The following is a 27,476-nucleotide window of genomic DNA, read 5'->3' on the forward strand; positions in this document are numbered from 1 at the left end:
CTCAATTCATAGACGACCTCCTAAATGTGGCATTGTGAGTCAGATTCTTATTAAGTATGACAATGACTAAGAACCACCTTTATTTTTGGGCTCATATTTTTCTTGGCTGGTCCTTTTAATTATTCCATTGTTTTTGTTAATTTATTCCCATTCACCTCCTTACTCCATTTATTAGCTTCAAAATTATTGAGTTTTGGGTGGGCCCATAAAACGTGTTTGAAACTCGAGTCACTTTATTTATTAAAAAAGAAATTTATATTTTTTATTATTAAAGAAATGAGCATGCGAATTAAAAGAAAGAAAAAACGAGTTTCAAACTCGGCTATAGCTATATGATATGAGGGCGTTTGGAATTAAGAAAGATTGGGATGTTTAGTGGGTCGGATATGAAATTATGGTTAAGAAAGTTTTCAAAAAAATTGATAGTTATTACCTATACCAACTAAGTGCATATTTCTTTTAGGTGACTCAATTGTAGAAACTCCAAATTTAAACGTGCATGGCTCGGAGTAATTTTATATCGGGTGACCTCCTAGGAGGTATGTGAGTATGGACAAAACTTGGGTTCGTGTTGGTTTGTGGGAATAGTTTTCATTCTTAGAAATATTTCTAGATAAATAGGTAACGTTGTTATGTCGTAAGAGAATGTTAGAGCCATCCGGTGCCAAATCTAGAACTTTGAGTTTAAGTTGAAATTACAATTATAATATTTATGAAAGTATAAAGTGTTCTTAATGAAATTTTATGCAAGGTTTAGGGTTAAAACTCCAATTTAAGCTTAAACATGAAAAATAGATTTAAATGTAATGGGCCTGTGAAGTGAAGCGCTGTTGGATTTGGGCCTTCCACCATCTTTTTACGGGCTTTATCAACAGCCGTGGCCCAGCCCATACAATATTAAGTTAATTTTCCGATGTCAATTAAATAATAAATTGTTTTATAGAAAGGTACTTTTGGTTGAAATTAAGTTTTTAAAAAAATGTTGATATCGACCAAAATATCGAACATACAGATGTGCATCGTCTTAGCTAAGGTTGTTTGGATTGAACAAAATTTGGGCGCTTTAGGGTGCTCGACGACCTATTCCCATTTTCCCGAACTCTTGATTATGAAGCCACAAGATTAGATTTTTTTTTACTTCAAACTTTTAATGGTTTGACTTATTTTTGTTCTTTTTCTATCAAGTGTTGGAGAAGGACATGAGTTGACAATTCTATCTTCAGATTTTTTTTTACTTCAAACTTTTAATGGTTTGACTTATTTTTGTTCTTTTTCTATCAACTTTGCAATTAAAAAGTGATCTTTATTCACTGATTAATTCTATCTTCCACTCAATGCATATCATGGATGCCCAAGTTATCATCTTCCATCAAATCTTAGGTAGATGGGTCATTCAATTTAGATTAGGGTTAGAAATATTTGTCCAGAAGCGATTAGGATTGAAATTGAAAGTTCGACCTACCTACTTACTATCGAGATTCATTTTAGGTGACCGTACAAAAAAAAGACAGCTATGAGATCTCACATTGGTTGAAGAGTGGAACGAAGGATTCCTTTTAAGGTTGTGGAAATCTCTCTCTAATAGACGCGTTTTAAAACCATGAGGCTGACAACGATACATAACGAGACAAAACGGATAATATCTACTCGTGGTGGGCTTAGGCTGTTACAAATGGTATTAGAGGTAGACACTGGGCGGTGTACTAGCAAGAAAGCTGTGTTTCCAAAAAGGGTGGATTGTGAAATCTTACGATGGTTGAAATGGAGAACGAAACATTACTTGTAAGAGTTTGGAAAATCGAAAGATTAACGATGATACGGGTTAAAGCAAACAATATCCGCTAGCATTTTGACTTCCAATAATAAAATCAAATGAACTTAAAAGAAGATCAATTTAATCATTTTAGCATTTTGACTTCGAGATTTGGATTAGTATGTAATCTGATTTTGATTTTGGTTAATGATTTTCAAAGTAAAATGATTGTATAACTTTTTTTATTTAAAATAAAAGGTCAACCTTGAAAAGTCAACACCATGGATGAAAGTCGCACCATATTTGATCAATGTCCGTTGGAGGAGCCTAGAGATTGGCTCTGAAATTCATGCTTAGGGTTTTATTATTATGTCCATTGGCAGCCATGGCTGCATACCTTAATGCTTTGCCTTGCAAGATGTTAATAATTATAATCACTAATATGCAAATATTAACAGATCTCTTACATGAATAACATTATCAATATAATCTCTCTCAAAACTCATTTAAAAAACTGACCCTTTTGAATTCATATCAATATCCTTGGCGGGGCTGCAGTGGTGGTGGAGGTGGTGGCGATGGAGGCGGCGGGAGCGGTGGCGACGACCCGCTCGCAGGACGGGCACATGGTGAGGGTGGTGGCTGGGAGGTGACTGTAAAACGGCTGAGAAGCTTTGAAGGCTCTTAATTCTTGAAGTTCCTTTTGTAATCTTCTGTTCTCTTCTGTCAATGTCTCACACCATCTCTTTAAATACTCACAATCCTCTTCTGTCTGCTTCAACTTTGTCCTAAAATCCATCAATTTTTCGGAGTTATTAATGATTTTTCAGACAAAATCCATTTTATATATTTATTTATTTGTGTGTATGTATATATGTGTGTGATATCGTCCGTTGGGAGTAGAAAAACACTCCTTATACGGCTTTGGAAATCTCTCCCTAGTAGACGTTTTTTAAAAACTTTGAGGATAAACTCGAAAAGGAAAGTCCAAAAAAAACAATATCTACTAGCGGTGGGCTTAGACCGTTACAAATGGTATCAGAGCCAAACACTGGGTGATGTGTCAGAGAGGAGGCTATTCCTCGAAAAGGGTGTGGCTGGAAGGTGGTATCAGACACGAGGTGATGTGCCTGCAAGGACACTGGGCCCTGAAGTAGGGTGGATTTGGTGGAGGTCTCACATCGATTAGAGAAAGAAACAAGTGTCAGCGAGGACATTAGACCTTGAAAGAGGGTGGATTGTAATATCCCACAGAGTGCTCGGGAGAACGCTGAACCCTGAAAGAGGGTGGATTGTGATATCCCACATCGGTAGGGAGGAGAACGAAACACCGTTTATAAGGGTGTGGAAACCTCTCCACGAATTTTAAAAATTTTGAGAGTAAACTTGAAAGGAAAAGTGTAGAGCGGACAATATCTACTAGTCTTATGTAAGTATGTATGTACCTTGCTCTTCTGTTTTGAAACCAAACTTCCACTTGTCTTGGTCGGAGATTTAGCTGCTTGGCCAGTGCTGCCTTCTGCTTCTGTAATTTGGATATGAAATTATTAGGGTTTATATATTACAAATAAATGATTTGCAATTATAAAAAAAAAAAAAAAAAAAAATATGGGATTTTGAAATAAAAGGGGGACTTACAGGATTGAGGGTGCTGTGTTGTTTGAAGCATTGTTCGAGAAAAGCGGATTGTTCTTTAGAAAGTCGGAGCTTTTTCCGAGCAGATGCGTTTTCTTCATCGTCGCTGATTCTTGACGACGACCTTTCGGTCTCCATTTCCATGTCTGATGATCTCTTGCTTCTTGTTCTTCCTCTTCCTCCTCCATTTCTGACCCCAAAATCCATCTGGAAAGATGTTACCGTACTGTTCGGAGACTTGTCTTCTGTCTCCTCCGCCGGTATCATTGCCACGGCTGCCGCCAACGCCGGCGGCCGGCTTACGTCCAATACTTTGTCCGTACAACCCAGTTCCGGCATCACTGCACAAATAGCACCAGAGATTCACCTCAAATTGCCCCAATTCCCCAAGTCTTAATTCTTGGATCATCAAAAATTTAATCTTTAACAAAACCCATAAATAAAAATAAACTAAAGAAGAATGGTAAGGACTCAAATTCACGGCTAATAGATATGGTTCTTTACAGGGATGAGGAAGGCAGGAAAATGGAAGGGGAGAAGAAGACTGAGGAGAAGAACGAGGAACCGGAGCCAAAGGAAGAAGATCCAGCTGAACCGGCGGATCCAAACCATACCCAGAACCAGGAATAGTTTTTTCATCATCCTTCTCATCTTCATCTTTTACATCTCGTCCATCTTCATCACGAACCCGACCGGATCCGGAACCAGAACCAGAACCAGAACCAGAACCAGAACCATGTCCCAATCCAACACAAAACCCTAAAGCCATGAGAGAAGAAGAAGAAAGGTTATGAGAAGGAATAGAGCGAACCCCAAATGGGTTATTTGAATTGGGAGCATCACCAAGCCTCAAACCCAACTCCATTCCCACAAACAACAACAACAACAACCTTAAAACAATACTCCAATGGATGTCCCCTTTTAAATACGACACAAAAATTATTATTATTATTATTATTATTATTATTATTACTATTATTATTATTATTATTATTATTATTATTATTATTATTATTTGACCGACAAACCATATTCAGAAGTGCACGTGAAAATATTTAATCATACACGAGACTTTAGACTTTAGAGACACTGAAAAAATACCCAAATAAACCAAAGTTAACGAAAATATTAGTTTTATTTTAAAAATGATTATTTGCTTTAGTGGTTCATAAGATAATTTCTGGGATGCTTGGTTCCTAAGCTACTAAATGTGTATATAATGATGAAATCAATGCTACAAAAACATTATTAAAAACATTATTATTTCACCATTTATTCAATTTAATGAAATATAAATTTTAAAGTTTAATTAATTATTACTGTCATTAATTGCTAAGTGTGATTATTAATATTATTGTCTTTCTCACCAACCCAGCCACCCCAATATCATTACATAAATATTTATTTTATTATTTTTCATCCAGCCCTCTGTTCTTTTCGATTATTTTTATTTATTTATATATTTTTATTATTATTATTATTATTATTATTATTATTATTTAAACTCATTAATTGCTCTCTTACCAAACACTCCACTAATTGTGAATTTATATATAGTTTTATAATAAAGTTGTTATTTTCATTATTCACTGAAATATTAATACTTTTAATGGTTCAATTCCTAAGTTTTCAATAAATAATTGAACTATTTATTCAAGGAGATATATATATATTTTTGTATATTTTCATTTAATAAAATAAATTATTTTATACGTCATAACTTGTGATTTCAGCTTTGAATAAGTTTTTGATAATTATTGAAATATTATTTCCGAATTTATTAGATAGGACGGAATAATTTTGAGCTATAATGTTGACGAAAATAAATAAATTTGGAACTTCAATATTTTTATTCATTTGATAATTATTCTCGTTGCCTTTAAATAACCCATTTATAGATTATTGAAATTATTAAATCAAAACGTACTAGGTTGTAGAATAAAATGATATAAGCATGCTTTTTTTTTTTTTTTGGGTAAATGTCACCGTCATCAAAGACTTAGCAGAGGTGATTAGGGTACAATAGAAAAATGACATCTGACAATCTACATAGTGTTTAAAAGTGGCCACAGTCAGAGTTGAGCTAGACCATCTCTACAGTAGACAAGTTTAAAAACTGTGAGGCAATATCTGTTGGTGGTGGACTTGAGCTGTTACAAAGGATATTACAACCAATTATGGAGCGGTGTGCTAGCGAGATTGCGAGATCTCACATCGGTTGCAAAGAATGAAACATTTTTTATAAGAATGTAGAAATCTCTTCCTAACAAACACGTTTTAAAATCGTAAATATTTTATTTATTAATTAAATAGTTTTAGAAGAATTTTCTCCATTTTGATATTTATTTATTATAAAATAATAAAAATAAAAAGTAGAGAGAGTAAGATTAGCACGAGATTTGACCAAATAATAAGATGTTCGACTTGACGCAGACAAGGCGACCACGTCATCACAGTGTCCAAGGAAAGTAGTTTTTTTTTTTTTTTTTTTTTTCTAAATAATATTTTTTTTATGAGAAGGGTATTAATGTCTTTTCANAAAACCCAATTGTGGCTATATTCCCAAATTATTGCTTTCACTATAAAACAATTATTATTTATTTTACCCTTTTAAAATATAATAATACTATTTATCATCTTAAAAAATAAAGAAATAAATGAAAGGATCCAGAGGATGTGACGAGGTCAGATATGTCACGCTTTTGGGATCATTGCAATAATTGAACTCATGCAGGCTTTAATGATAAGCTTTAGATACAAAAATTAAGAAATTAAAATAAATAAATAAATAAATAAGTGAATTACGTGGGTCCGAGTCCGTCGAAAACAAGACAAACAGTGCGATCTTAGCTTCGGTTAGTAGATATTGTCTGTTTTAATATGTATAGTTATCAGTCTCACGATTTTAAAATACATCTGTTAAGAAGAGATTTCCTTTTGAAGTATTTAATAAATAATTATTTTATGTTCCCACATTCCCTAATTAACGTTTTGACATCGAATCAATCATAGGGTTATGGGTTTGTCGGTGATTTGGTCGGCCCAACTACTCCCCTATGGGCCCTACTTTTTTCTTCATTATTTTTATTTACTTTTTCTTTTTTTAAAAAATAATTATGGAATAAACTTGAGGAAGAATGATTTAATAAATTATCAAAATTAAGGTTATAATAACTAGTACAATAGTGATACAATATTACAATAATAGCCATAAAAATAGATAAATAGATATTAGCAAAAATCAATGATTATTGTCATTAATAAGTTTTTAACATAAACTAATGATTATCCCTAAGATAAGAACATACATATTATCATTATAACTTAATCAATGATTAGAATACATATTTTTAATTATTTTTTTTTAAAAAAATTAGTTACCCATTAAAATATTTGTTGGGATCTTTATATATTTCTTATAACACCCGAGTAAAGGAGGAGTATATGAATGAAACGAGACTACGTTCGAATAAGAACGCACATTTTTTTTTTCGCTCGTCAAATATACTGAGTTAATGGTAGACTAGCTTTCTTAGCCTCAAGTTATACGGAGTATAACTCATGAGCACTAGACATCATGAATAACTTGATTTAGAGTTTAGGGTTTGATCAACGGGGTATAACGTTTAGTAATCGAGTTCGGTATCAAAAGCTCGAGAATAAAATACTTATTTGTGTTTATAGATGGTATGAGAATGAGATTATTAGACCCGATTCCATAAATTCATGTTTGAATATCAAAGTATTCAAAATACTTGATACTCGGGACATTGTAGTCTATTCACTCAACAACGCTTCTTTAAACGGTTTGTTCGTTGCTATGAACAGCTGATCAAAAGATCCCCATAAGACAGTCGGCAAAGATCACTTTATGGAAAAAGTGAATGATTGTGTTTGATTACAAATTTTAATAACTTAGGAAAAGGATTTAAGAAAAAGGGAAAATGTAGGAATTGTAAAGGACAAGAAAGCATGTAACATAGGAATTGGAGGGATCTTTGTCCCCTTTTATCCTATCAATGTCATTTCTCTTTCACTTCTCCATGTTTTCTTACCATAATCATACATTATTAATGTACGCTTCAGGAAGCTTTATAGACGAAAATTTAAAGTTGAACAGTGGAGAGATGAACATGATTATAACTTCTGTCAATCTAAAACTAAGAAGATCTCGGATATATAAGTAAAAGACAATCATCTCTATATGCATGAGATCTTTTCGATAGAAACCCTAAAATCAAAACAGTGAAAACTAAAACTCGAAATAGCCAGGTTTGTACGGTGTCGTTAAGAACATCTAAAAGTTTCTTCGGAGAACATTTTCAAACAACAAAATGGGAAACTTTCAAAACCCTAGAAAAGTAAAAAAGTAAAAAAGTAAAAAAGTAAAAAAGTAAAAAAGAAAAGGTGTTATAGTTGGTTGACCCAAGAAGAAGAATGGAAGAAAAAAGAAAAAGGAGGAAGAAGAAGAAGAAGAAAAGAGATAATGGTGTGTAAGGGCCTGGCTTGGCTTGGCTTGACCACCAAATATAATGGATAAACAATGTCAATCCCAACTTCACCAATTATGGGCGTGCATGCCTTGGGCCATACCCTTTCATTATTGCCCCTCCTCCCCCTCTATCCCAATAATGATATTAATAATTATCACCCGATACTGTCTTTTCAATCGTCTCGAATACTCTTTTTAGTTGATTTTGTAGAGTATATTTATAGTTGGAGTTCGGCATTTATGTGGGAGATTGATAAAGAATTATAAGTTAGATCATACCGAAGAAGACTGTTCTTTTTTCAATTATATAGAAACTCGGAGAAAGTTGAGACAATCTTTTCTATTAGCTAAATGAAGATAGGGATGGAGAATTTTTTCTATTAAAGGAGAGGAGAACGAAACATCTAGTATAAAGGTATGAAAACCTCACCCTAGTAGACGCGTTTTAAAACCGAGAGGCTGACGACGATACGTAACGAACCAAAGCAAATAATATCTATTAACAGTGGGCTTGGATTATTAAAAATGGTATTAGAGCTAGATATCGGGTGGTGTGCTAGTGATGACACTGGCCCCCAAAGAGGTGGATTGTGAGATCTCATATTGGTTGGAGAGGAACACGAAACATTTCTTATAAGGGTGTGGAAACCTCTCCCTAGTAAACACATTATAAGAGTTAAAGCAGACAATATCTATTAACAGTGAGCTTAGGCCGTTACATTTTTCATTCTCCACTCCCAGTTTAAATTTTTTAGTACACAAATGTAAGATCTGAACAAAAACATGTCTCAGCCAATAAATGCATTTGAAAACAAGGTTTCTGGTAGACAGTTGCAAGGAATTTCACTAAAAAAAGACAAGGAATAACTTTACATCAACTGGTGCAAATTATTAGAAAACATTGCAGAGAAACATTGTGTGTTATAGCAGAGTAAATTGCCTTTTCCACTCACCTGAATATTCAAGGGATATACAATAGAGAAACATACATCATTTTATGCAATGAGTTAGAGCTCCACTTGATGATTTCTCATCATGATTCATCATGTTTAAACAAAAAGCTCAAGCTAGCTACATATTTCAATACTACTGGTAATCATGGCTTGTAGCTTTGAAACAATGGAGATGGCTTAGATTTCACTCAATGTGTTCACAAAATGGGAATGGGATAGACAATCACAGCAGTCATTGATTATAATGAAAAGCATGGGTATTGTATTGTAGTGGAGACATAAATGGAAATATGGGTATTGTAGCCCAACAAGACAAGTGGAGGGAATCCATGAGGATCAAAGTAAATGATCATGATGAGCCTTCTAAAGTCAACAAGCTCCTAGAAGAATAGCCTGAATGTGTTTCTTTACGTGAAAAAGAGTGAAGAAAGTCGTTCTAATCCTAGGATTCTTTGTGTGAGTGACCTAATGTAACATTACAAGCCCACCACTAGTAAATATTGTTCTCTTTGGGCTTTGCTTTCTAGGCCTCCTCTCAAAGTTTTAAAACGTGTTCGCTAGGAAGAGGTTTCCACGCCTTATAAAGAATGTTTCGTTCTCCTCTCCAACTGATGTGGGATCTCACAATTCACAATCCACCCACTTTGGGGGCCAGCGTCCTCTCTAGCACACTGCCCATTGCCTACCTCTGATACCATTTGTAACAGTCTAATCTCACCGTTAGCAGATATTGTCCTCTTTGGGCTTTCCCTTTTGAGCTTCCCCTCACGGTTTTAAAACTCGTATGCTAGGGAGAGGTTTCCACACCCTTATAAGGGATGCTTCGTTCTCCTCCTCAACTGAGGTAGGATCTCACACCTAATAACCTACAAACTATTTTTGAACTTCAGGCTGTTACTCCATGGGATCTTGTGATTTTCATACAGGAGTGTATGTAGTGGAAACCATAGCCTTCAAGATTTCTAACCTATTCTTTTGCATGATAATAGTTGATGAAGATGAAAGAGAACGCTAATTCGTTACTGATTCGCTATGCTCGTCTCTAAGTGGTGGATTATCTAACTAGCTTTTAGATGATGCTAACAGAATCAGCAGATGAGCTAATGGAGAATAAAGCAAAGCCAAAAGGTGAAAAATCTGCCGGATGATATGCTCATCATTGTTGCAATGATCAGTCTAAATAACTCAAGTCAAAATAGAGCAAATTCAACAAGAAATTCAAAATATTTCACATTGAATTGCTTTGAGGTGAACAGTCAAATCCCATGTTCGTTTAATGGGTAATAATAAAACAAAACCAGAAAAAACTTCCAGTTCAAAGCATGGATGAACTTATGATTGCACTCTCATTAAGCTAAAACTACCAGAGAAAAGCTAAAAATGAACATAATATCCTCACAATTAGATAAAATCACTCGTCCTTATGGCTTGCTTCATAAATAGTCTCCATAATTAGATAAAACCCTCACAAATAGCTTGTTCTAATTCTAACATTTAAAACTATAGGGACTAACTATGTAACCAAATTTTCGATTTAACCTAAAGTAAATTAAACACATCAGATATGGTCAAGGGCTGAAAACACCAAAGTCAAGAAGATGATAGATATAGATTTGTAAGAAAATGTTGAACTGGGTTTTGATGCATGAAAGGATACATATGGAGGAGATAAAGGAAAGTACTCTCTACTTGATTTACTAATTATTTGCTTCCCATATGTTCAAGAAGTATGCCTACATTTCAATTCACGTACAATAAGAGCAGTAAAACGAAGAAAATTGAATATCGACCATGTAATAGTCCGTTGTCGAAGCAAGAGCCAATGCTTTTTTCTTAATGAAAAAGTAAATAAATGCAAGTAGAACTTACATAGGTGTGGAAATATTAGTCATGATTCATTTTCCCAATCTTGGGATTCAGATAGAGGCCCTCCTTTCATGCCAATCTTCTCCGTCTGGGCGCCCGAGAGTTTCCACTGTCTACATCGGAAACCTGCAAAGAATCATTTCTTCTTCTGGATGATGATGTTGAATGGGAGACCATGGAATCAATTTCTACAGCGGTGTCCATTTGACTCTCAGAATTGATAACAGCAGCAATGCTAGAGAAAGAATCTCTATCCTCCACAGGCGGAGGAGGCTGCTCTTGATGTCTAGGAACGAGCGGATCGGTGTACAAAAAGCCCTCTGGAAGCCTATCAGCAGTATTAAACGCAGAGGTAAGAGAAGAAACTCTTGTCCTGTGTAGTAATGATCGAAGCACTGGGAGAGATTGAAGACGGGTATCTCCTGCCTCGGTGCCAGACGCATGAGGGAGTTCTAAAACTCCTACATCATCATGGGGGTGTAGTGAAATTTGTTCTCTACGAATTCCCCTGGACGTTAAAATCCTATTCAACAAGGTTGGAGATCGACCAAATGTTTCATGTGAACCGTCTGGCTCCGGCGGTTGGTCTAGATCACGATTGAAATCAAATCTATTCCCCAATCGACGAATCATCTCATCCATAGGGAAATTAAGTGCAGTCCTCTGAATGGTTTGTCTCAAACTTTCAACCTTCCGAGCATGAGGCCTTAGAGGAATCTTAAGTGCAGCATCCTCCTCTGTCATAGGCGTGTTGCTGCCACGACCATAAATTGGCGTCACAGTCTTCATGGTAACCTCTCCTTTACATACAGGGCATTCCTTGGCATCTGAATGTAGATGTAGCCATCGATAAAGGCACGGCCAGCAGTATAGGTGACCACAACAAGTAACAACAGGGTCCCTAGCCAAGTCCAGACATATATTACAATCAAAGAAACTCCCATCAGAGTCACTGCCCTTTTCAACATCACTCTTATTCTCTGCCTTTTCATCTTCCAAAGCTTCATTGTTAATTTCACAAGTTTTCCCTGCTTCATTTTTCCTTTCCTCAGCAGTAATACTACCCTCACCAGCCTGTAATGGCTGTAATGAATTCCCATTGACTGAATTGACCATAATTTCACTCAATTCCAATGAAATATTCTGAGTCCCAGAAGGAATTTGGACTTGACGCCTTCTCCATCGATGTCTCGTCCTAAACCTGATAGCGTCTCCAAATCTATGTACAGGGTCCTCAATCAAATTAGCTAAATTCACATCTTCATTTGGAGAGTTTGAAGGAGGCTCTGGAATAGGACCCAGATTCAAGTCAAGGTTCATGGCATCAAAGATTTCGTCACCCATTACAAATTTATTCGAATAAAAGTAAAAATAAAAAACCCCCAATTCAACCTGAAACTTAACGGCCTCTGGTTAGAAGAAACCCCAATGGCACCATGAAATTCAAATTACCTCAAAGCACAAGATCAACTCTGTCCCAGATGAACAATCCACCCTTCTCCAACAGAAAATCCCTCACAACACATTACTTAAATTTATCACAAGCTTGAAATCACCGAAGAATCCGTACAGAAAACCCCAATTCTCTCAAACGAAACTAACCTAGTCGATATACAATAATAAAAAACAATAAATCCTCGATCAATTTGGTTACGCAGGAAGTGAAAAATCACGAAATTCCGTCGAGCTTAGCCTTGACCCCGTCAATCCCAGTTCATCAAACGATAAACTAATCCTAATAATAATAATAATAAAAAAGTCGAATTGAAAAAATCCCAATCCTAGACTCGCAAGGAAAACTAGGGTTTAACGCGACTGCAGCCAAACAACAAAATTCTCACGTCGATTCAGAAGAAGAAGAACAACAAGAACAAGAAAGCTGAACACCTGCCTCAGACAACTGCTCTGGATTCCATATCATTCAGTAAACCCGAAATGATCTTCCCCTTAGCTGCGCTCGAGCTGATTCGCCATCAAAGGTCCGCCATCGATCAGCGATCTGGTCCACACACAAGCAACAGAGAGAGAGAGAGAGAGAGAGAGAGAGCGAGAGCGAGAGAGAAAAGGGAAAACGGAGATTAATCGCACAGAGAGACAACAAAAAAAAAAAAAACTAAAAAAATGAAGCATACAACGATCAGGCGATGGATAGGATCGTGCGGCTGATGAATGAAAATTGGGTATTATTGGATCGAGCGGCTGAGATCTGAAGAAGAAGGCATGTGTGGCGCTGTGGGATTGGCGGCAACAACTGAATTTCTTGTTTAGTGAGGAGTGAATTGAGTGATGATGGCGGGAGAAGGGAGATTAGATTAGAGATTTCCCACTTTTTTGGCAAATTTTTTACAGAATGTGTAATCGATTTCAACTTGTCGTTTCTAAATTTGAAGAACGCGGCTGTCATTATGTAAAAGGCACGCTTGGATTTTTGGCAATATAAATGTAACATAACAACATGTTTCTCAATTTATGCTCCAATAACTCTCCCACTTTTTATATTTATTGCCAACATTTCCTACTCTTAATTACTATATCTATCTTTCTATTTTATTAATAAGGACCTCGGGCTTGGGCTTGGGCCTTGGCCCAGACAAAAAAGAAAGAAGATGGTCCATTTAGGCCCAATCCTAGGACCTTGGAGGGTTCAAGAGGCATCGGCCAGTTATCCTTCCACTGCAAAGAGAGAGAGGTCACGTTGCTCTGTGAGGCCAGCCTGACGCGTTCCCCTCTACTCTAAGGACTGTGACGTATGGGCTTTCGCCCAAACCACACGGCCCACTCCTGGCTTGAAATGGGCTGACGATATATATTTAGCCAACTTGAACCCGGCCCGAATAATTGAACAAATGTTCTATCTCCCTTATGCCCTCACTCGAGTTACAAGCTTACGCGACCAAGCTCGGCGATTGTTTCGCTGTATGGCCAGAAATTAATAGTGCAAACTGTGCTGAAAAACTAGCAATGTGGGACTTTGTCAATAAAGCACACCATTTATGGCCAAGAACAAGACAAAATGCATTTCTTTCGAGGTTAATTTGATTTTTTTTTGGCTCAATTGACAACAAATGGAATATTTTATTAAATTTTGTACAGTTAAAAAAGGTTTTTCTTATAATTTAATTAAAAATAGAGTTATGTATCACCGAATAATAGAACTTAACGTCAAATATTCTTAATTTTTTATAACAATATTAAAAGTAAAGTAGAATTGAGCAATGCCCCAAGCCTATTCGCTAGTAGAAACTATCCTCTTTAAGCTTACCCAATTTCCCTTTGAAGTCTAACGTTCCTTTCTCCAATCGATGTGAGACTCCCACAAAATCCACCCCGTTCGAGGCTTATAGTCTTTGCTGGCACATCATCTCATGTCCACTCCCCCTTCAGAACTCAGCCTCCTTGTTGACACATAGCTCGATGTTTGATTTTGATATCATTTGTAATGCCCTAAATCTACCATTAGCAAATCATTTTGTTGCTTTTCCTTTCAGCTTTCACTCAAGGTTTTTAAAACGCGTCTACTATCGAGAAGTTTTCACACATTTATAAAGAATATTTCATTCTCCTTACCAACCAATGTAAAATTTCACAAGTAATTCTATGGATAGAATCAACTTGTCGCTAAGGATTTAAGGATTTGTGGAGGTGGATGGAACGAAAAAAGCTAGTGGGACCCACCATATTACCAAAAAAAAAAAAAAGAAAAGAAAAGTAATAGAAAAGATAAAATTACCCACTCCCATCATATGGTATTCCATCACCATCACCATCACCATCACCCTCACCCAATAACCTGTCCCCTCCACGCTGTCATCCCTCCTCCGATTCCCTCCCACCGGCTACCTCCTCTTCCGGTTGCCCCTTCTCTCCAGTGGTGCAGCAACTGCAAGTCATTAAATCCAAAGCCAACAAGAAAGATAAGAAAGTTCTTGGTCTTCTTCTTACACTCCTTCCCTCTTTTCCTCTGTGTTTGGTTCCCATTATTACAGTTCTAATTAGAGGCCATGAGAATCAGAAAGCGGCAGCTCCCATTAGCCTTCTCCTCTGACCCTCGCCCTGTCTCGGATCCCCTCCACGCCCACGCACACGCTCCTCCAAATCCCCACACTAATGCCATGGTCAGTAATCCAATACCCATCTCCTTCCTTGGTTTGCTCTTGATTTGGAAGGATTGACCCTCAAATTAAGGCCAACAAACGCCACAAATGCCTATCTACCACTCATCGCCTCTCTTTCTTTGTGCAGGAGAAGGAACAACAAGAAGACATTGAGGATAATACCAGGTAACAAAATTTATTGTTTTTTTTTTCAGAGGAGCACAAAGGAAAAACATGGCAAGTGGAACCACTGTTTGGATGTTTTTTTTAATGTGTTTTTCATTGCCTTTTGCCTCTCTATATGTTGTGCGCCCATGGGCTGCATGTTCTTCGCTGGTCCACTGCTCCTCTTTCATCTTTTTCACTTTTTTTCTTCCTTTTTTGTGCATTTTTTTTGGTTTTTGGTTTGGTTTTAGGGAGAGATGCGAGTTTGATTCGGAAACAAGCAATGGGGTTGTTCCACAATCCACCTCTTCACCTCAAGGTCTCACCTTTTTCTCATCATCCCACTCTTCTTTGTTCTTGTGTTGTTTGCCTTTCATCATTTGATGCACTAAATCATATCATTATCATTAGTAGATAGTAACTTTAGATCTCATGGAGTAATGTAACGAGAGCATCTGGGTTATTCTCGACTTATCGTTTTGTAGTGATTTGACATAATATCGTGGTGTAAAATCCTATATTTAACCTCGTGGAATGTTGTCGTTTTTTCCATAATTGATGTTAAGAGTAACTAGCTTGTTTCTATTATTTCTCTGCAAAGGCTTGACTTGTAGAGGGTAGTATTTCAAATCTATGTCGGAATTAGCCAGTGCAAAGATGATCATCGATACTGGGTGTTCGGATAATTCAGAGTCCACGGGAATTGTGGATCAGTTAGGGTAAGCTATGCGAAAAACCGTTGATTTTTGTCGGTTTCATAACAACTTGGACAAAATGGGGTTTTACAAAAAATGGTCTAGTATTTCGGGACGTGAGTTGTATCGTGATAACTTATAACGTTACTCGTTGGAGTACGTTTACTCATCTGGGTTTTGTGTTGGCCTATCAAAGTTCTAACCTTTTTAGAAAATTTGTAGCGTTCGTTTTGATTTGTTTTCGTGAGATCTCGTGGGAGACTTCCTCTGATCGCGATACATCATCACTTAGCTCATTTGAACGTGTGATCAAAAAAATTTATTTGTTCGAACTTGACAATTAAATCGAACATATCATGAGCTATGAACTTTAAGGTTTACAATTGAGTGATAGCTGAATTGGTTGTTTGTTGTAGTGGTGGGGCGGTGGGGCGAAAGCGAGAAGGAATTTCCATTAAAGAAGAGAAGAAGTGATGATCACAACAACAATGGAAACAAGAAGATGAAGAAGAAACAAGAAGAACACCAATCCAAAATAGGTCTCAACCTCGCCGGAAAAAGGAAATCGAGAGGCGGCGCTTTAATGGAGGGATCTCGGTGCAGCCGCGTCAATGGAAGAGGGTGGCGCTGCTGCCAACAGACCCTCGTTGGTTACTCTCTCTGTGAACATCACTTGGGAAAAGGTCGCCTCCGCAGCATGAACAGCGTCCGCAGCCGATCCTTGGCCACCACCGTCGTCGAGAAAGAAGATAACAAGAAGCCTTCTTCATCGCCATCCCCACGGCCACCATTGACATTGACTAGTAAGAAGAGAACGAATCTCGGTGTAGTGAAAGCAAGGTCGATAAGCAGCTTGCTCGGCAACCCGATGGCGTGATGGCGGTGGCACCACCTCCGCCTCTACCTCCTACACCGCCGGATGACAACATTGACGGTAAGAAATTATAATTTACTATTTAATCGATCCTTAATTTTTTAGGTAATTTCGGTTTCTGTCTTTGTTGTATTTTTAAAATTTTCAATTTTTACCGGTTGAAAATTTTCAATTAGATTTTTTTTTTTTTAATTTGTTGAGGAAGAGTTGATAATTATTAAATTATGATTTTATTAATATATCTAAAATTGAGGCTCTATTTAATTTTTATTTCTGATTATTTAAAATTTTATTTGTTTTCTAGTTATTTCTTTACAATTAATTTCATCTTTTTGTAATAAAATATTAGTATTCTTGTAAACGACACTAAATTGTCAGTGTCGTGGTCGGACCCACTGATTAAATCCTCGTGATTAAGAAGCTTATTATTATAATTAGTAATTAATGTAGTCAATTAACTCTAACAAAATTAGTTAGTTAATTAATTAACTGAGTTTTGAACACTAATCCCAAGCTAAGCATGCGTGGAGTAAAAGCCAAGAACATTCGTCCCATATTATTTAACGCTTCTTTTAAGGATGTTTTTTTTTCCTCCACCTAATTCAAGCCTTAATTCCCATTCAAAAATTTGTATTATAGAATAAAGGAGTCATCAGCCTCACGATTTTTAAAACGGGTTTGATAGAGAGAAATTTCACGCCCTATAACAAATATTTTGTTCTCCTCTCCAACTGATCTAAGATCTCACAATCCACCCTATCGGAGACCTAGTGTCTTCGTTGGCACACCACCCCGTGCCTGGTTCTCAACCTATTTGTAATGGTCAAAGCTCATCGCTAGTACATATTGTCTGTTTTGACTCATTACGTATCACTGTCAGCCTCACGATTTTAAAGGGTATCTGGGAGAGGTTTCCCACACCCCTCTTATGAATATTTGTTCCCCTCTCCAATTGATATGGGGCCTAACAATCCACTCTAGGGGGCTAACATCCTCGGTGACACACTGCCCGAAACTTGGCTCGAATACCATTAGTAACAGCTCAAACCCCATTATTAATAGATATTATCTGTTTTGACTCATTACGTATTGTTGTCAGTCTCACGATTTTAAAGCGCATCTACTATGGACAAGTTTCCACACCCCTTGTAAGAAATGTTTGTTCCCTTCTCCAACCGATGTGGGACCTAACAATCTACCCATTAGGAGGCTAACATCCTCGGTGGCACACGTCCCGAAACTTGGCTCGGATACTATTTGTAACAATCCAAGCCCACTGTTAGTAGATATTGTCTGTTTTTATCTGCTCACTCTCACCCTTCCCACCATCTCACCCTCCTCCCCTCTTCGACCTACCCTGATGGCTCCTTCCCTTGCAATCCCTGCGGTGCCACTGGCACCACCTTCTGGCATCCTCTACGACATTGACTTTCACGATGATTGCACCATGTTACCGCAACATCTCAACTCGAGTCTCAATATTGGGGTTACAGTTGCTCATCTTGTAACTTCCATGTTCATACCTATTGTGCCACAGGCGAGGCTGAGCCGCCAGTTGGTGGCGTGAGAAATGATTCGTACGTGCAGTTCGCGACGGTTGGGGAGGAGGGTACCGGTGGAGCACCGGCAGCCGTAGAAGAGAGTCCAACGGTGGTGTTGGTGGATCCGATTCTGAAGGCGCAGGCGGAGCTGCGTGAGCTTCAGATGCAGATGCAGATTGTGAACGAGATGGCCAAGATGATGGCGTCTGTTAACTTGAGTTCTCTTGTGTCAATATAATTAATGCATGCTTTATTTATATGATTTCTATAGATATTGTATGCATTATGTCGTTCAATTATTTCAATTCAAATATGCTTATTTTCAAACATATATATTAAAAAAATTCTTCTTTTCGATTATTTTAAGCTTTCATAACAATATTTTTCTTTAACAAATTTTAAAAAGGGTCACGACACATCTATTATAGAGAAGGTCGAGCCTTACTCCAACCAGTATCTAACGTTTCTTAACAATATTTACTAGCGGTGAGTTTGAGCTGTAACAAGTAATATTCTTTTGATTGGTTGATCTTATTCTGCAACTTAACCTTGTAGAATAGGTTTAAAAAACAAATCACGTTTAAAACATCGTTATAATCGATAAATAATTTAAATAATCAAATATAATTTAGTGTTTTAATACGTAATTAGATCATTTTGGTACGTTTTATTTTTGTGGTATGATTTTTCATTAATAATTTTATTATTGATTCAAATATTAGATGAATATTTTCCTTAAAATTATAAAGTAATGAGAGATAGAAAGGAATTAATATATGTGTGCATTACAAATACTATAAATAAATTGTCAATTGCGTATGTTGAAAATAACAATTAGCATATAGTTAATTAATAATCATCAAATTGGTGTTTAATTACTATGAATAGTTTAAGAAATAATAAAAAGTCTTATTCATTGCTTCATGTAGATAAACCCTAAATTAACGTATTTCACAAGTTTTGCATAACCATTCTTCTTCTCCTTATTTTATGTTTTTTGTTTCTTTTGAGATTTAGACGTTTTCATAAAGTTGATAATTAAAAGTAATGCTTGTCAGGAAACTACCGTACGTAAAAGTGATATACGTAAGGCTAATGTATACAAAGTTATGCACATTTAGAGAGAACTAGAGTGCATGAAAGTGATTTTTCTGAGCTCGTCTAGTGGGTTTGGAATACATGAAAGTGATGCACATCTTGAGGAAAGAAAAGAAGCGAGAACTCAGATGTCGAGTTTAGGTCCCACCAGAGACATCTTAGTCTAAGTCGTAATTGATGAGCTCTATTAGTAGGGTCACTTATTATGTAAATATTTTATTTTATTTTATTTTCTTTGTTGATAAAAACTAAATTGTAGGCATTCGAAGACTTCTACTATTGGGACCGTGGAAAAATTAGGATAAAATTTTGTTTTTGTATGAATTTTCCATTCTTTTAATAATTCATGGCTAGCATATTTTTTTTATTTATCGCGTATTTTACGTAAATTATTTTTCCATTTTGGCATTGGTTTGCATCGATTCCGTGAGACAACACTACAATATAAAACTTCATTATCGATAATAAATGGGAATGGGAAGGGAAAGGACTTGAGAATATAAAATCATAAGTTTCCAAAGACCCAATTGTAAATTACATATTTAATTTCTATAAATAATTTTCCAAATACAAAAAACAAAAAATAATAAATAATGGAATTGAGTTTGAATTGAGTTTTTCATTTTTATTTATTTTTTTTCCACGATGCAATTTTGTAGCAATCCTTTTCCCAAAGTCAGAATAAAAAATGGAATTTTTGTCGTAATTCCTCAAACATCATTGTTTCAATTCTTCTTGTTTGACCCTTCAAATCCAAACCCAATGGATTCTCTGTAAAAAGCCACCACCCGTTGTTTCAGCCACTACCACGGACCAACAATGAGTTCTTCTCTAGCAAAGATCAGAATCCTACTGCTCGTCGCCGCCGTCTTCTTTGGTGGCGCCGTCGTCCCCACACGGTGCCTCTATTTCAACTTCCCAAGTTTCCCCAATAACAGTACCGAGCACCTCAAACTGTCCAACAATGCAAAAATCTTCAAAGACGCCATTCAAGTCACGCCGGACGTTAGAGTAGCTTCGATCGCCAATGAATCCGGCAGGGCCGTTTACAAAGTCCCATTTCTAATAAGAAACAACGGCAAAATCGCGTCATTCAACACGACATTCGAGCTCAACATCAGCCCAGTGTCTACGCCGGTCGGCGGCGAGGGGTTGGCCTTCATTCTCGCTGCCGATGGTTCTCGTCCCGGTGACAGCGACGGCCAGTGGCTGGGGATTGTTAATGCCTCAACAAATGGCACTCCAGAGGCGCAAATTGTGGCGGTTGAATTCGACACCAGGAAAAATTTCCCACAGGATATCGATAGCAACCATGTGGGTTTGAATTTGAACAGTGTTTTTTCGATCATTGAACAGCCATTATCGGAATTTGGGGTTAATCTTTCATCTGGGATCTCTGTTTTCGCGATGATTCGGTACGATGGAGAGAATATTTCTGTGTTCGTTTCCATGTCGAACAAAACAGAGGATCTGTTGAAAAACAACGTCATTTTCCAGGCACTGAACCTCTCAATTCTTCCGGATAATGTTTACGTGGGATTTTCAGGCTCGACGAGCGATTTCACGCAGTTGAACTGTGTGAAATCATGGCAATTCAATGGAACTGATGTTAGTGATGGAAGACATAAACGCCTCTGGATTTGGCTCACAGTGGGTGTAGTTGGAGGTGTGGTGATTTGTGGGGCTGTTATTGGCCTTGTCTACCATTTCTGGATGAGGAAAAGAGTATTGAATTATCCAGAAGAGCCATATGAAGGGATAGAGCATCAGCTTCAACACATCTCCATAGCCCCACGAGCTCAAAAGTTCGGATTGAGAGAACTAAAGAAGGCTACTGGTAATTTCAACCCAAAGAACGGCCTTGGGAAAGGTGGTTTTGGAACGGTTTATAAAGGAAATTTGATGAACAGAGACGTCGCTGTGAAGAAAATCTCAGAGGACTCGCGTCAAGGCAAGCAAGAGTTCATTGCAGAAGTTGCTACCATTGGTAGCCTTCATCACAAGAATCTTGTAAATCTAATTGGATGGTGCTACGAAAAGAGGGATCTTCTTCTGGTTTATGAGTACATGCCCAACGGCAGCTTGGACAAGCTGATATTTGGGTGTGACAAGATGGGTGCGTCCAGCTGGGAAACCAGACAGAACATAATCTGTGGGGTGGCTGAGGCTTTGGATTATCTTCATAATGGGTGCGAGAAGACAGTGCTGCACAGAGATGTTAAATCTTCAAACATCATGTTGGATTCCAAGTTCGAAGCTAAGTTGGGAGATTTTGGATTGGCTCGAACGATGCATCGAACCGACCAAACGCATCACTCAACAAGAGAGATAGCAGGGACACCAGGGTACATGGCTCCAGAGATTTTCCTAACCAGTAGAGTTACGGCAGAAACAGACGTGTATGCGTTTGGAGTTCTAGTCCTAGAAGTTATATGTGGAAGAAGGCCTGGAAATCCAATGGACCTTGGGAGCTATGATGGCAGTATAGCGCACTGGGTATGGGAGTTTCACAAGGAACAAAGGCTCGTTGAAGCTGTGGATGAAAGGCTGGAAGGACAATTCGTTAGAGAAGAAATAGAGTATCTATTGATTCTGGGTTTGGCTTGTTGCCATCCCAATCCTCTTCAAAGGCCAACCATGAGGAATGTTCTACAAGTGCTTAAAGGGGAGGCAAATCCACCCATTTTGCCCGATGAGAGGCCTTCATTTGTGTGGCCTCCCATGCCTCCTTCCTTCAAGGACGACACAGACAGCTCTCTCAAAGACAGCCAGCTCACTCCATTTACAGAGCTTTCTGGAAGATGATCATAATTATTGTTTATAGTATATAGACAGTGTTTAGATCCTATAGAAAGTAAACAAAATGTAATCTAAAATTTACTAAATACAAATTTATTTCATATGAGAGTTTGATTTTCTTAAAAGCAAAACTAACATCAATTATTTCAAAAGTTATTGCAGTTTGATATGAAACATGAATCCATGCTTAGCAAGTAGGCATTATATCATTGCCTTGAGCAGCCCAATGTGATGGTACATGAAACCTAGAACTACAAGTTTATGGATCCCTTGCATCACAACATTCTTCTATGATTTCTAAACTAATCAAACAGTCATAGCATAAAGGAATTAATGAGTAGTGAAATCTTACGCCCAATGGCTTGTATTAAAGCATAGTAAGAGTATCATCAAACAAATCACCTGTGTTGTTGATGAATGAATGTATAGTTTGTGTACCTGGGACCTTCCTCTGCCCATAAACACCTCACCATAGCTTTGGATGTCACCCTTCCCTTGAAGCCTATGAAAGTATTAGCCACATCATATGAAAATCAGAAGATAAAATTACTCTGGCAACTAAATGTGAAAAGGTGAGGCGGTTGTCCTAGGAAAATAATCAAGGTACATGGAAGCTACTCCAAATACTCGAGGATACTAAAAAACATTCAAACAAAGAATTGTATTTAGTTTTCTTTGTGGTAGCAATGGAAACAATCTTTATCCCTATATTTGTCCCAGCAGATACTACAAAATGACTAGCATGTTCTTGAGGATCTGAAGACGTGCCAAACTATAAATTCAGAGACTACCGAACTATAAATTCAAGAAATTACATCAGAAAGTAAGAAAACAACTAATCATAATCCTGTAATCAATTTTCATAATACTAAACAAAATTTCACTATAATTATCAATAAGGTTACAATTACTTTACATAAATTCTATTATGATGCAAGATGTGGGATGTGCTGAGGGAGAGAGGAGAAAGAAGAGATTATTTATCAACTACCATCAACACTGAGGAACATGTTTGAGATAATTGGTATTTATCATAAGCCTAGAGAAGAACTATGGAGCAGCAGAAACTCAAGCATCTTCCATTTGCACTGTTAACTCCAGAATGCCCAATTCATGATACACACCATGCACAAATTCAAGTGTTTGGCGATTGTCCGTTCCTTTCTTTATCTGTAAACAGTGATTTCACCAATATCAGAACTGAAAATTCAGATAAATGTTAACATGCCTAACAATACCGTTAGAGAGAGTGAGCCAACAACTTGACCGGGTACTAATTCCCAAAATCGCACTTGAGTGACTTCTAATACGTCTTCCAAGGATGTAATCTGATAAAATATAAAAATGTGAACATTAACTTTCATTTGATCATTTCTTTTGCATATGTGTCTTACCATTCCCATTTATGGTTCGTCTATTTGAAAATCATACCCATGTTTTAAAAAAGGTTCCAAACATTAAGTGGTTTATGAAAATGTAAGCATATCTTTCTGTCCCTAAGGTTTCATGAACTTGACACCCGCAGAATAAGCCAGATGTATCAACTCCATTAGACATTTGATTCATTCATATGGTAAGTCATCAACCTTTTTTAAGACATGAGAATATAGTTTGCAAAATAGACAAACTATACGAGTTTAAATCTTAATTACCCGTATATTGATTATAGTTCAGATTCAACATTTCTTTTTTAGGAAAAAGTAAGTAGAAACTTCAATTAGAAAAAGCAACACAAATACATAGGAAAACATAGTACAAAAATGTTGAGAGAATCCCATGGGTTGATCTAGGTTCTAGACTCCAAGTGGTAAAAAGTATGTGATGGGATAAAACAATTTTTAAGAGAATTAGCGAGCACAGAGAAAGGTTAATGGAAAAAGGTTTGAAGAACAAAAAAGAAATTATGGAACTCACGGTTTAATGAAAAAGTATGAAAAAAATCTCAAAGAAGTCTTCATGGTCCAATTTACTTCACAACTTCCGTAGCAAATGATAAAATGCATGCTTATCACAAACCTGTCTCAAACATTTGCTTAATGCCGAAGTTGGAATGCTAGGTGGTACCATTTGAAGTAAAACACCACCGGCTGCTCTGAAGAGCGGCATGACAATCATAAAGACTGCAACTGAAACCAGTCCTAGGCACAAGACTTCAGCATTTTGAACCCTGCAAAGAAGGTCCCAAATAAGATTAGAGTTGAAGCAACTAACTTGAAAGAAAGGATCAGTTTGTGTATGGTAGTTTACCCAAGAGACAAAAACCATGACGCCAATATCAGACCTGCACTGAGAACCAACGACAAACATTGTTTAAAGATAAACATCGCTAAAATAAGATTAATATTCAGAAAAAGCAAGCATATTCACACATGGTTATTAAAAGAGAAAGCAGGCATGTAGAAATGAAGGAAGAAAGAGAGCGGAGGAGAATAGAATTTACCTGCGGATAGAATCTGCAAGAACATGCAAGCAAATTGAATGGTAGTTCATATCTTCAGCTTTTCTGTACACTAAAAGCAATAATCCAGGGATGAGAAAATCATCATAATCACAGACCTGACAGCTTGGATGATAAGCCAATAAATATTAAGATCATCTTGGATATGACATAGATGAACTTGAGAAACTATTGATGTTTGGTAAGAAGATACTAAGAACGGAAATGTCGAATACAATATAGTTCTTGAATATATAATGGGCATGTTATATGAAAAATCCAGGGAGACTAGGAGAGTACATAACTGCATCAAGTACTTCAAAAACAATGGATGGAAGTTAGAGAGGGGAAAAAAACCACTATAACTAATCAGATGATGTCAACACAGGAGACTGACCAAGATTAATGCGAGCATAGTTCCTGAAGAACCAAACACCTATAAGATTAACCATTAAATTTGTTACGGCTGAGACAATTAAGTAGTGCCTGCAAGGTAAAAATAACTATCAGATATGCAGAGTACTAATACCACAAAACATAACCACATAAACTCATTTAATAAGTCCACCTTTATGTTACAGAATGCTATCCTATAAATCTGGATATGATAAACAAAAGCCTATAAATTTGTAGAATAGGTTAGGTTATGAGATAATCAACTTTCAAGTGTTTCTTTAAAAAATATTTTAAAATCAGTTTGGCTTTTTTACAAGTGATTTTTATTGGTTACCAAACATTGCAAATTTTAGAAAAAACACTTTTAGTCATCCAAAATCACTTGGGAAATTCTGCCAAACATATGCAAGTCTAAGTGTTGATTATTCGATAAGTTATATGAAAACCCTTTGGATCAATAAATGCATGACTTAATTTAATCTGTTTCCTTGCTCGTACAGCCAAATGGTGAAGAATAAATAGATATACTAAGAGTATCTGAATCAAAGAGTCTAGGATACCAGCACATCCTAACGCACTGAACACAAACAAGCAACAAAAATGCAAAACATTTTCATAATAAACTTAACAGGCATGTCCTGTGGACATGAATCCTGGCAGCTAAAAATTACAATCAACTGAAAAGTTCAAAACTTTGCAAAACAAAAACACCTACAAAGCACGACATCGAGGTCAATGCATCCAAGGTACAAAAGGGAAAATTAGGAACCTACATTCAAGGATACGGATAAGTGGAAAGAGCCTAAAACCAGCAAAATAGACTACTACCAAAGAATTTACAGGAGAAAAACTTCTAGATTGTATTCCACAATTATACTACATCTCCAAATCAATGTTTATGGGAAGTACTTACTTGTGCTCAGATTCATCTTGTTTATATGCATGGAGTGCTTCCACTGCTAACGAGAAAGACAGAAACAGAAGAAATAGCTGTCTACACGGCAACGGAGTAGTAAATGTCCAGATAGCAAAAAGAGTGAATTAAAATTACATAATTTGTAAGATGTATGCAAACAAATAAAATCACTTCAAGAGGTTAGGAAACTAGAAAACTCAGAAGAACAGCTAGAATAAACTGTGACCATGAATGGAAATTAGCGTCAAAAAGACTAAAACTGAAGTTCAAAGTGAAACATCACTCTGCTCCTTCGAGGTGTTGTCCATTTAAGAATCAGGTTACTGCTTCGGTTCCATTAAAATATCCGGTTATGAATATTGAAAAGCACAAATATACTTCTTATTGAAAACAAAAGAACAAAGAAATAACTTTCGAGGTAATTAACTCATAAGACTTGAGAGTGCTACAAATACATAAACTTGAGAGATCAAAAGAACATGAACATCAATCATCGCTCAGAAAAGGAGAGCTTCAAACAGAAGAGTGGTATGAACAATAAAAATGCTTACACGTGTAAAATTTTGAATACTTACAGCATTGGTAAAGGCAGCCAAAACCTCTAGTCTCTTGTACCTGGAAAGAGAAATCACAACAGTTAACCATCTCTATTAATCAAATAAAGTTTGGCAAACTGGTAAAAAAGTATGTTTGTTTGCAATTTTGTTTTGGATATCTCACAAACTCACCCGTAAGTGTAAACATGATCAGGCTTACTCCGAGAGGCAGCAATGGAAAACAATGAAAATGTCAAAAGACCACAGCCAAAAGTCAAATGAAATGCATCAGAAACCAGGCCTGAAGACACAAGAAAACAAGATAAATTACTCACATAAACGAGTAAATTTCAACATACAGAAAGACAAATTAAAAGGGGTAAAAGGATAGTGACGTCCGTAGACTCCATACCAATACGGCCAGTAAGGAGACCAATAGCTAACTCGGCAGTCGAATACAGGACATTGAGAAAAATCATAATAAACAACCTCTTCATATACAAATTCCCAGATCTCACATTCTCTAAAATCGAAAATGCGAGTGATAAAACCGATAATTTATCACCTGAATTATCCTTTACACCAAAGAAGAAATTACTTTCGGAAGAAAAGTATCTCCCAGGCGGAATGTTTATGCTCGACATACTCCGCGAAAGCAAAGGCTTGGCCAACTCATCGGAGTAGGTAGAAATCGGTGTATGGGACGGCTCTTGCCATTGCATAGACGAAGCTTGACGTGAGAAAGCGAACCTCCTATAATTGGCGCCAAATTCGGTATCCCTATTACAAGAATTCTGGAAATCATTTGTTGCAGTATGGTGATTGAAGGATCCAATCCTATCCATAGTTTACAAGGGAAATTTGATTCTCCCTACACACAACTTCAAAGCTACGAAATCAAATCCCTGAAAACCATTAAACCTTCAAATTGCACACAGAAACCTCACATTTTAATCCCCGAGTTCCAAACTCGGATTGGAATAGTGAAATAGAACGAAAGAAAACAAAATTGGTGGGAAACAAAGAGACAGTGGCGATGGCTGCAAGTAAACGAATATGAACTTGGCTTTGGATAAAAGCCAAAATGGAACGTTTTTGCACGGCGCCTTCAAATAATTAAAAAAAAAAAAAAAACGAAATGATATATTCATTTAGTTGAAAAATGGTTTAAAATTGGTCCCGTAAATGAATGATGCAGTTAATATATATTAATTAGAATTTGATGA

At 36.7% G+C, this 27,476-nt stretch overlaps 5 protein-coding genes and 1 long non-coding RNA gene across 13 annotated transcripts; 2 read left to right on the forward strand and 4 right to left on the reverse strand.

Annotated features, from left to right (window-relative positions):
* Nucleotides 1-2,118: 2,118 nt before the first annotated feature.
* On the reverse strand, nt 2,119-4,260 carry LOC111470099 (homeobox-leucine zipper protein HOX11-like). The gene is made up of 4 exons (XM_023115578.1): nt 3,893-4,260; nt 3,392-3,729; nt 3,199-3,278; nt 2,119-2,541 (listed from the first exon to the last, which is right to left on the reverse strand). Exons 1-4 carry the CDS (start codon nt 4,251-4,253, stop codon nt 2,283-2,285), a joined length of 1,038 nt encoding a protein of 345 aa, XP_022971346.1. The 5' UTR covers nt 4,254-4,260; the 3' UTR covers nt 2,119-2,282.
* A 6,164-nt stretch (nt 4,261-10,424) lies between these two features.
* LOC111470133 lies at nt 10,425-13,081 on the reverse strand. Of its 3 annotated transcripts, XM_023115631.1 has the most exons (3): nt 12,832-13,081; nt 12,587-12,698; nt 10,425-11,985 (listed from the first exon to the last, which is right to left on the reverse strand). In XM_023115631.1, exons 2-3 carry the CDS (start codon nt 12,618-12,620, stop codon nt 10,769-10,771), a joined length of 1,251 nt encoding a protein of 416 aa, XP_022971399.1. In that variant the 5' UTR covers nt 12,621-12,698; nt 12,832-13,081; the 3' UTR covers nt 10,425-10,768. The 3 variants fall into 3 exon arrangements, with proteins under 3 accessions (XP_022971399.1, XP_022971400.1, XP_022971398.1); XM_023115632.1 differs by lacking the exon at nt 12,832-13,081 and having other exon boundaries at nt 12,591-12,812; XM_023115630.1 differs by lacking the exon at nt 12,832-13,081 and having other exon boundaries at nt 10,425-12,813.
* Nucleotides 13,082-14,447: 1,366 nt separating this feature from the next.
* On the forward strand, nt 14,448-16,640 carry LOC111470285. Of its 2 annotated transcripts, none has more exons than XM_023115843.1 (4): nt 14,448-14,794; nt 14,940-14,979; nt 15,210-15,277; nt 16,070-16,640. In XM_023115843.1, exons 1-4 carry the CDS (start codon nt 14,701-14,703, stop codon nt 16,528-16,530), a joined length of 663 nt encoding a protein of 220 aa, XP_022971611.1. In that variant the 5' UTR covers nt 14,448-14,700; the 3' UTR covers nt 16,531-16,640. The 2 variants fall into 2 exon arrangements, with proteins under 2 accessions (XP_022971611.1, XP_022971610.1); XM_023115842.1 differs by having other exon boundaries at nt 14,450-14,814; nt 14,942-14,979.
* A 3,151-nt stretch (nt 16,641-19,791) lies between these two features.
* On the forward strand, nt 19,792-22,049 carry LOC111470103 (probable L-type lectin-domain containing receptor kinase S.5). Its single transcript, XM_023115583.1, has one exon. It carries the CDS (start codon nt 19,986-19,988, stop codon nt 21,969-21,971), a length of 1,986 nt encoding a protein of 661 aa, XP_022971351.1. The 5' UTR covers nt 19,792-19,985; the 3' UTR covers nt 21,972-22,049.
* A 102-nt stretch (nt 22,050-22,151) lies between these two features.
* LOC111470105 (metal tolerance protein C2-like) lies at nt 22,152-27,342 on the reverse strand. Of its 5 annotated transcripts, XR_002714975.1 has the most exons (11): nt 26,663-27,337; nt 26,443-26,551; nt 26,290-26,329; nt 25,712-25,788; nt 24,800-24,888; nt 24,406-24,475; nt 24,213-24,251; nt 23,982-24,132; nt 23,204-23,293; nt 22,957-23,135; nt 22,152-22,467 (listed from the first exon to the last, which is right to left on the reverse strand). XR_002714975.1 is itself a non-coding variant. In XM_023115585.1 (10 exons), exons 1-10 carry the CDS (start codon nt 27,093-27,095, stop codon nt 23,034-23,036), a joined length of 1,176 nt encoding a protein of 391 aa, XP_022971353.1. In that variant the 5' UTR covers nt 27,096-27,341; the 3' UTR covers nt 22,777-23,033. The 5 variants fall into 5 exon arrangements, 4 of the variants coding, with proteins under 4 accessions (XP_022971353.1, XP_022971355.1, XP_022971352.1 ...); XM_023115585.1 differs by lacking the exon at nt 22,152-22,467 and having other exon boundaries at nt 22,777-23,135; nt 23,228-23,293; nt 26,663-27,341; XM_023115587.1 differs by lacking the exon at nt 22,152-22,467 and having other exon boundaries at nt 22,777-23,135; nt 26,816-27,337.
* Nucleotides 25,082-25,705, reverse strand: LOC111470108. Its single transcript, XR_002714976.1, has 2 exons — nt 25,608-25,705; nt 25,082-25,567 (listed from the first exon to the last, which is right to left on the reverse strand). It is a non-coding gene; the product is annotated as an uncharacterized LOC111470108 (long non-coding RNA).
* Nucleotides 27,343-27,476: the final 134 nt, after the last annotated feature.

This window comes from Cucurbita maxima, unplaced genomic scaffold, assembly GCF_002738345.1.
Source record: "Cucurbita maxima cultivar Rimu unplaced genomic scaffold, Cmax_1.0 Cma_Scf00043, whole genome shotgun sequence".
NCBI lineage: Eukaryota > Viridiplantae > Streptophyta > Magnoliopsida > Cucurbitales > Cucurbitaceae > Cucurbita > Cucurbita maxima.

Excerpts from the sequence above, each read along its gene's own strand:
- LOC111470099 (XM_023115578.1), bottom strand. The coding sequence starts at position 4,253 with ATGGAGTTGGGTTTGAGGCTTGGTGATGCTCCCAATTCAAATAACCCA. Across the intron at positions 3,279-3,391 it reads AACACAGCACCCTCAATCCT|AAGCAGAAGGCAGCACTGGC; the intron begins GTAAGTCCCCCT and ends TCCAAATTACAG. Across the intron at positions 2,542-3,198 it reads TTTCAAAACAGAAGAGCAAG|GACAAAGTTGAAGCAGACAG; the intron begins GTACATACATAC and ends GATGGATTTTAG.
- LOC111470133 (XM_023115630.1), bottom strand. The coding sequence starts at position 12,043 with ATGGGTGACGAAATCTTTGATGCCATGAACCTTGACTTGAATCTGGGT.
- LOC111470285 (XM_023115842.1), top strand. The coding sequence starts at position 14,701 with ATGAGAATCAGAAAGCGGCAGCTCCCATTAGCCTTCTCCTCTGACCCT. Across the intron at positions 14,815-14,941 it reads ATCCCCACACTAATGCCATG|GAGAAGGAACAACAAGAAGA; the intron begins GTCAGTAATCCA and ends TTCTTTGTGCAG. Across the intron at positions 14,980-15,209 it reads GACATTGAGGATAATACCAG|GGAGAGATGCGAGTTTGATT; the intron begins GTAACAAAATTT and ends GTTTGGTTTTAG.
- LOC111470103 (XM_023115583.1), top strand. The coding sequence starts at position 19,986 with ATGAGTTCTTCTCTAGCAAAGATCAGAATCCTACTGCTCGTCGCCGCC.
- LOC111470105 (XM_023115584.1), bottom strand. The coding sequence starts at position 27,095 with ATGGATAGGATTGGATCCTTCAATCACCATACTGCAACAAATGATTTC. Across the intron at positions 25,789-26,289 it reads TGGCTGCCTTTACCAATGCT|CTATTTCTTCTGTTTCTGTC; the intron begins GTAAGTATTCAA and ends CCGTGTAGACAG. Across the intron at positions 24,252-24,405 it reads CTTGCAGATTCTATCCGCAG|TGCAGGTCTGATATTGGCGT; the intron begins GTAAATTCTATT and ends GTTGGTTCTCAG.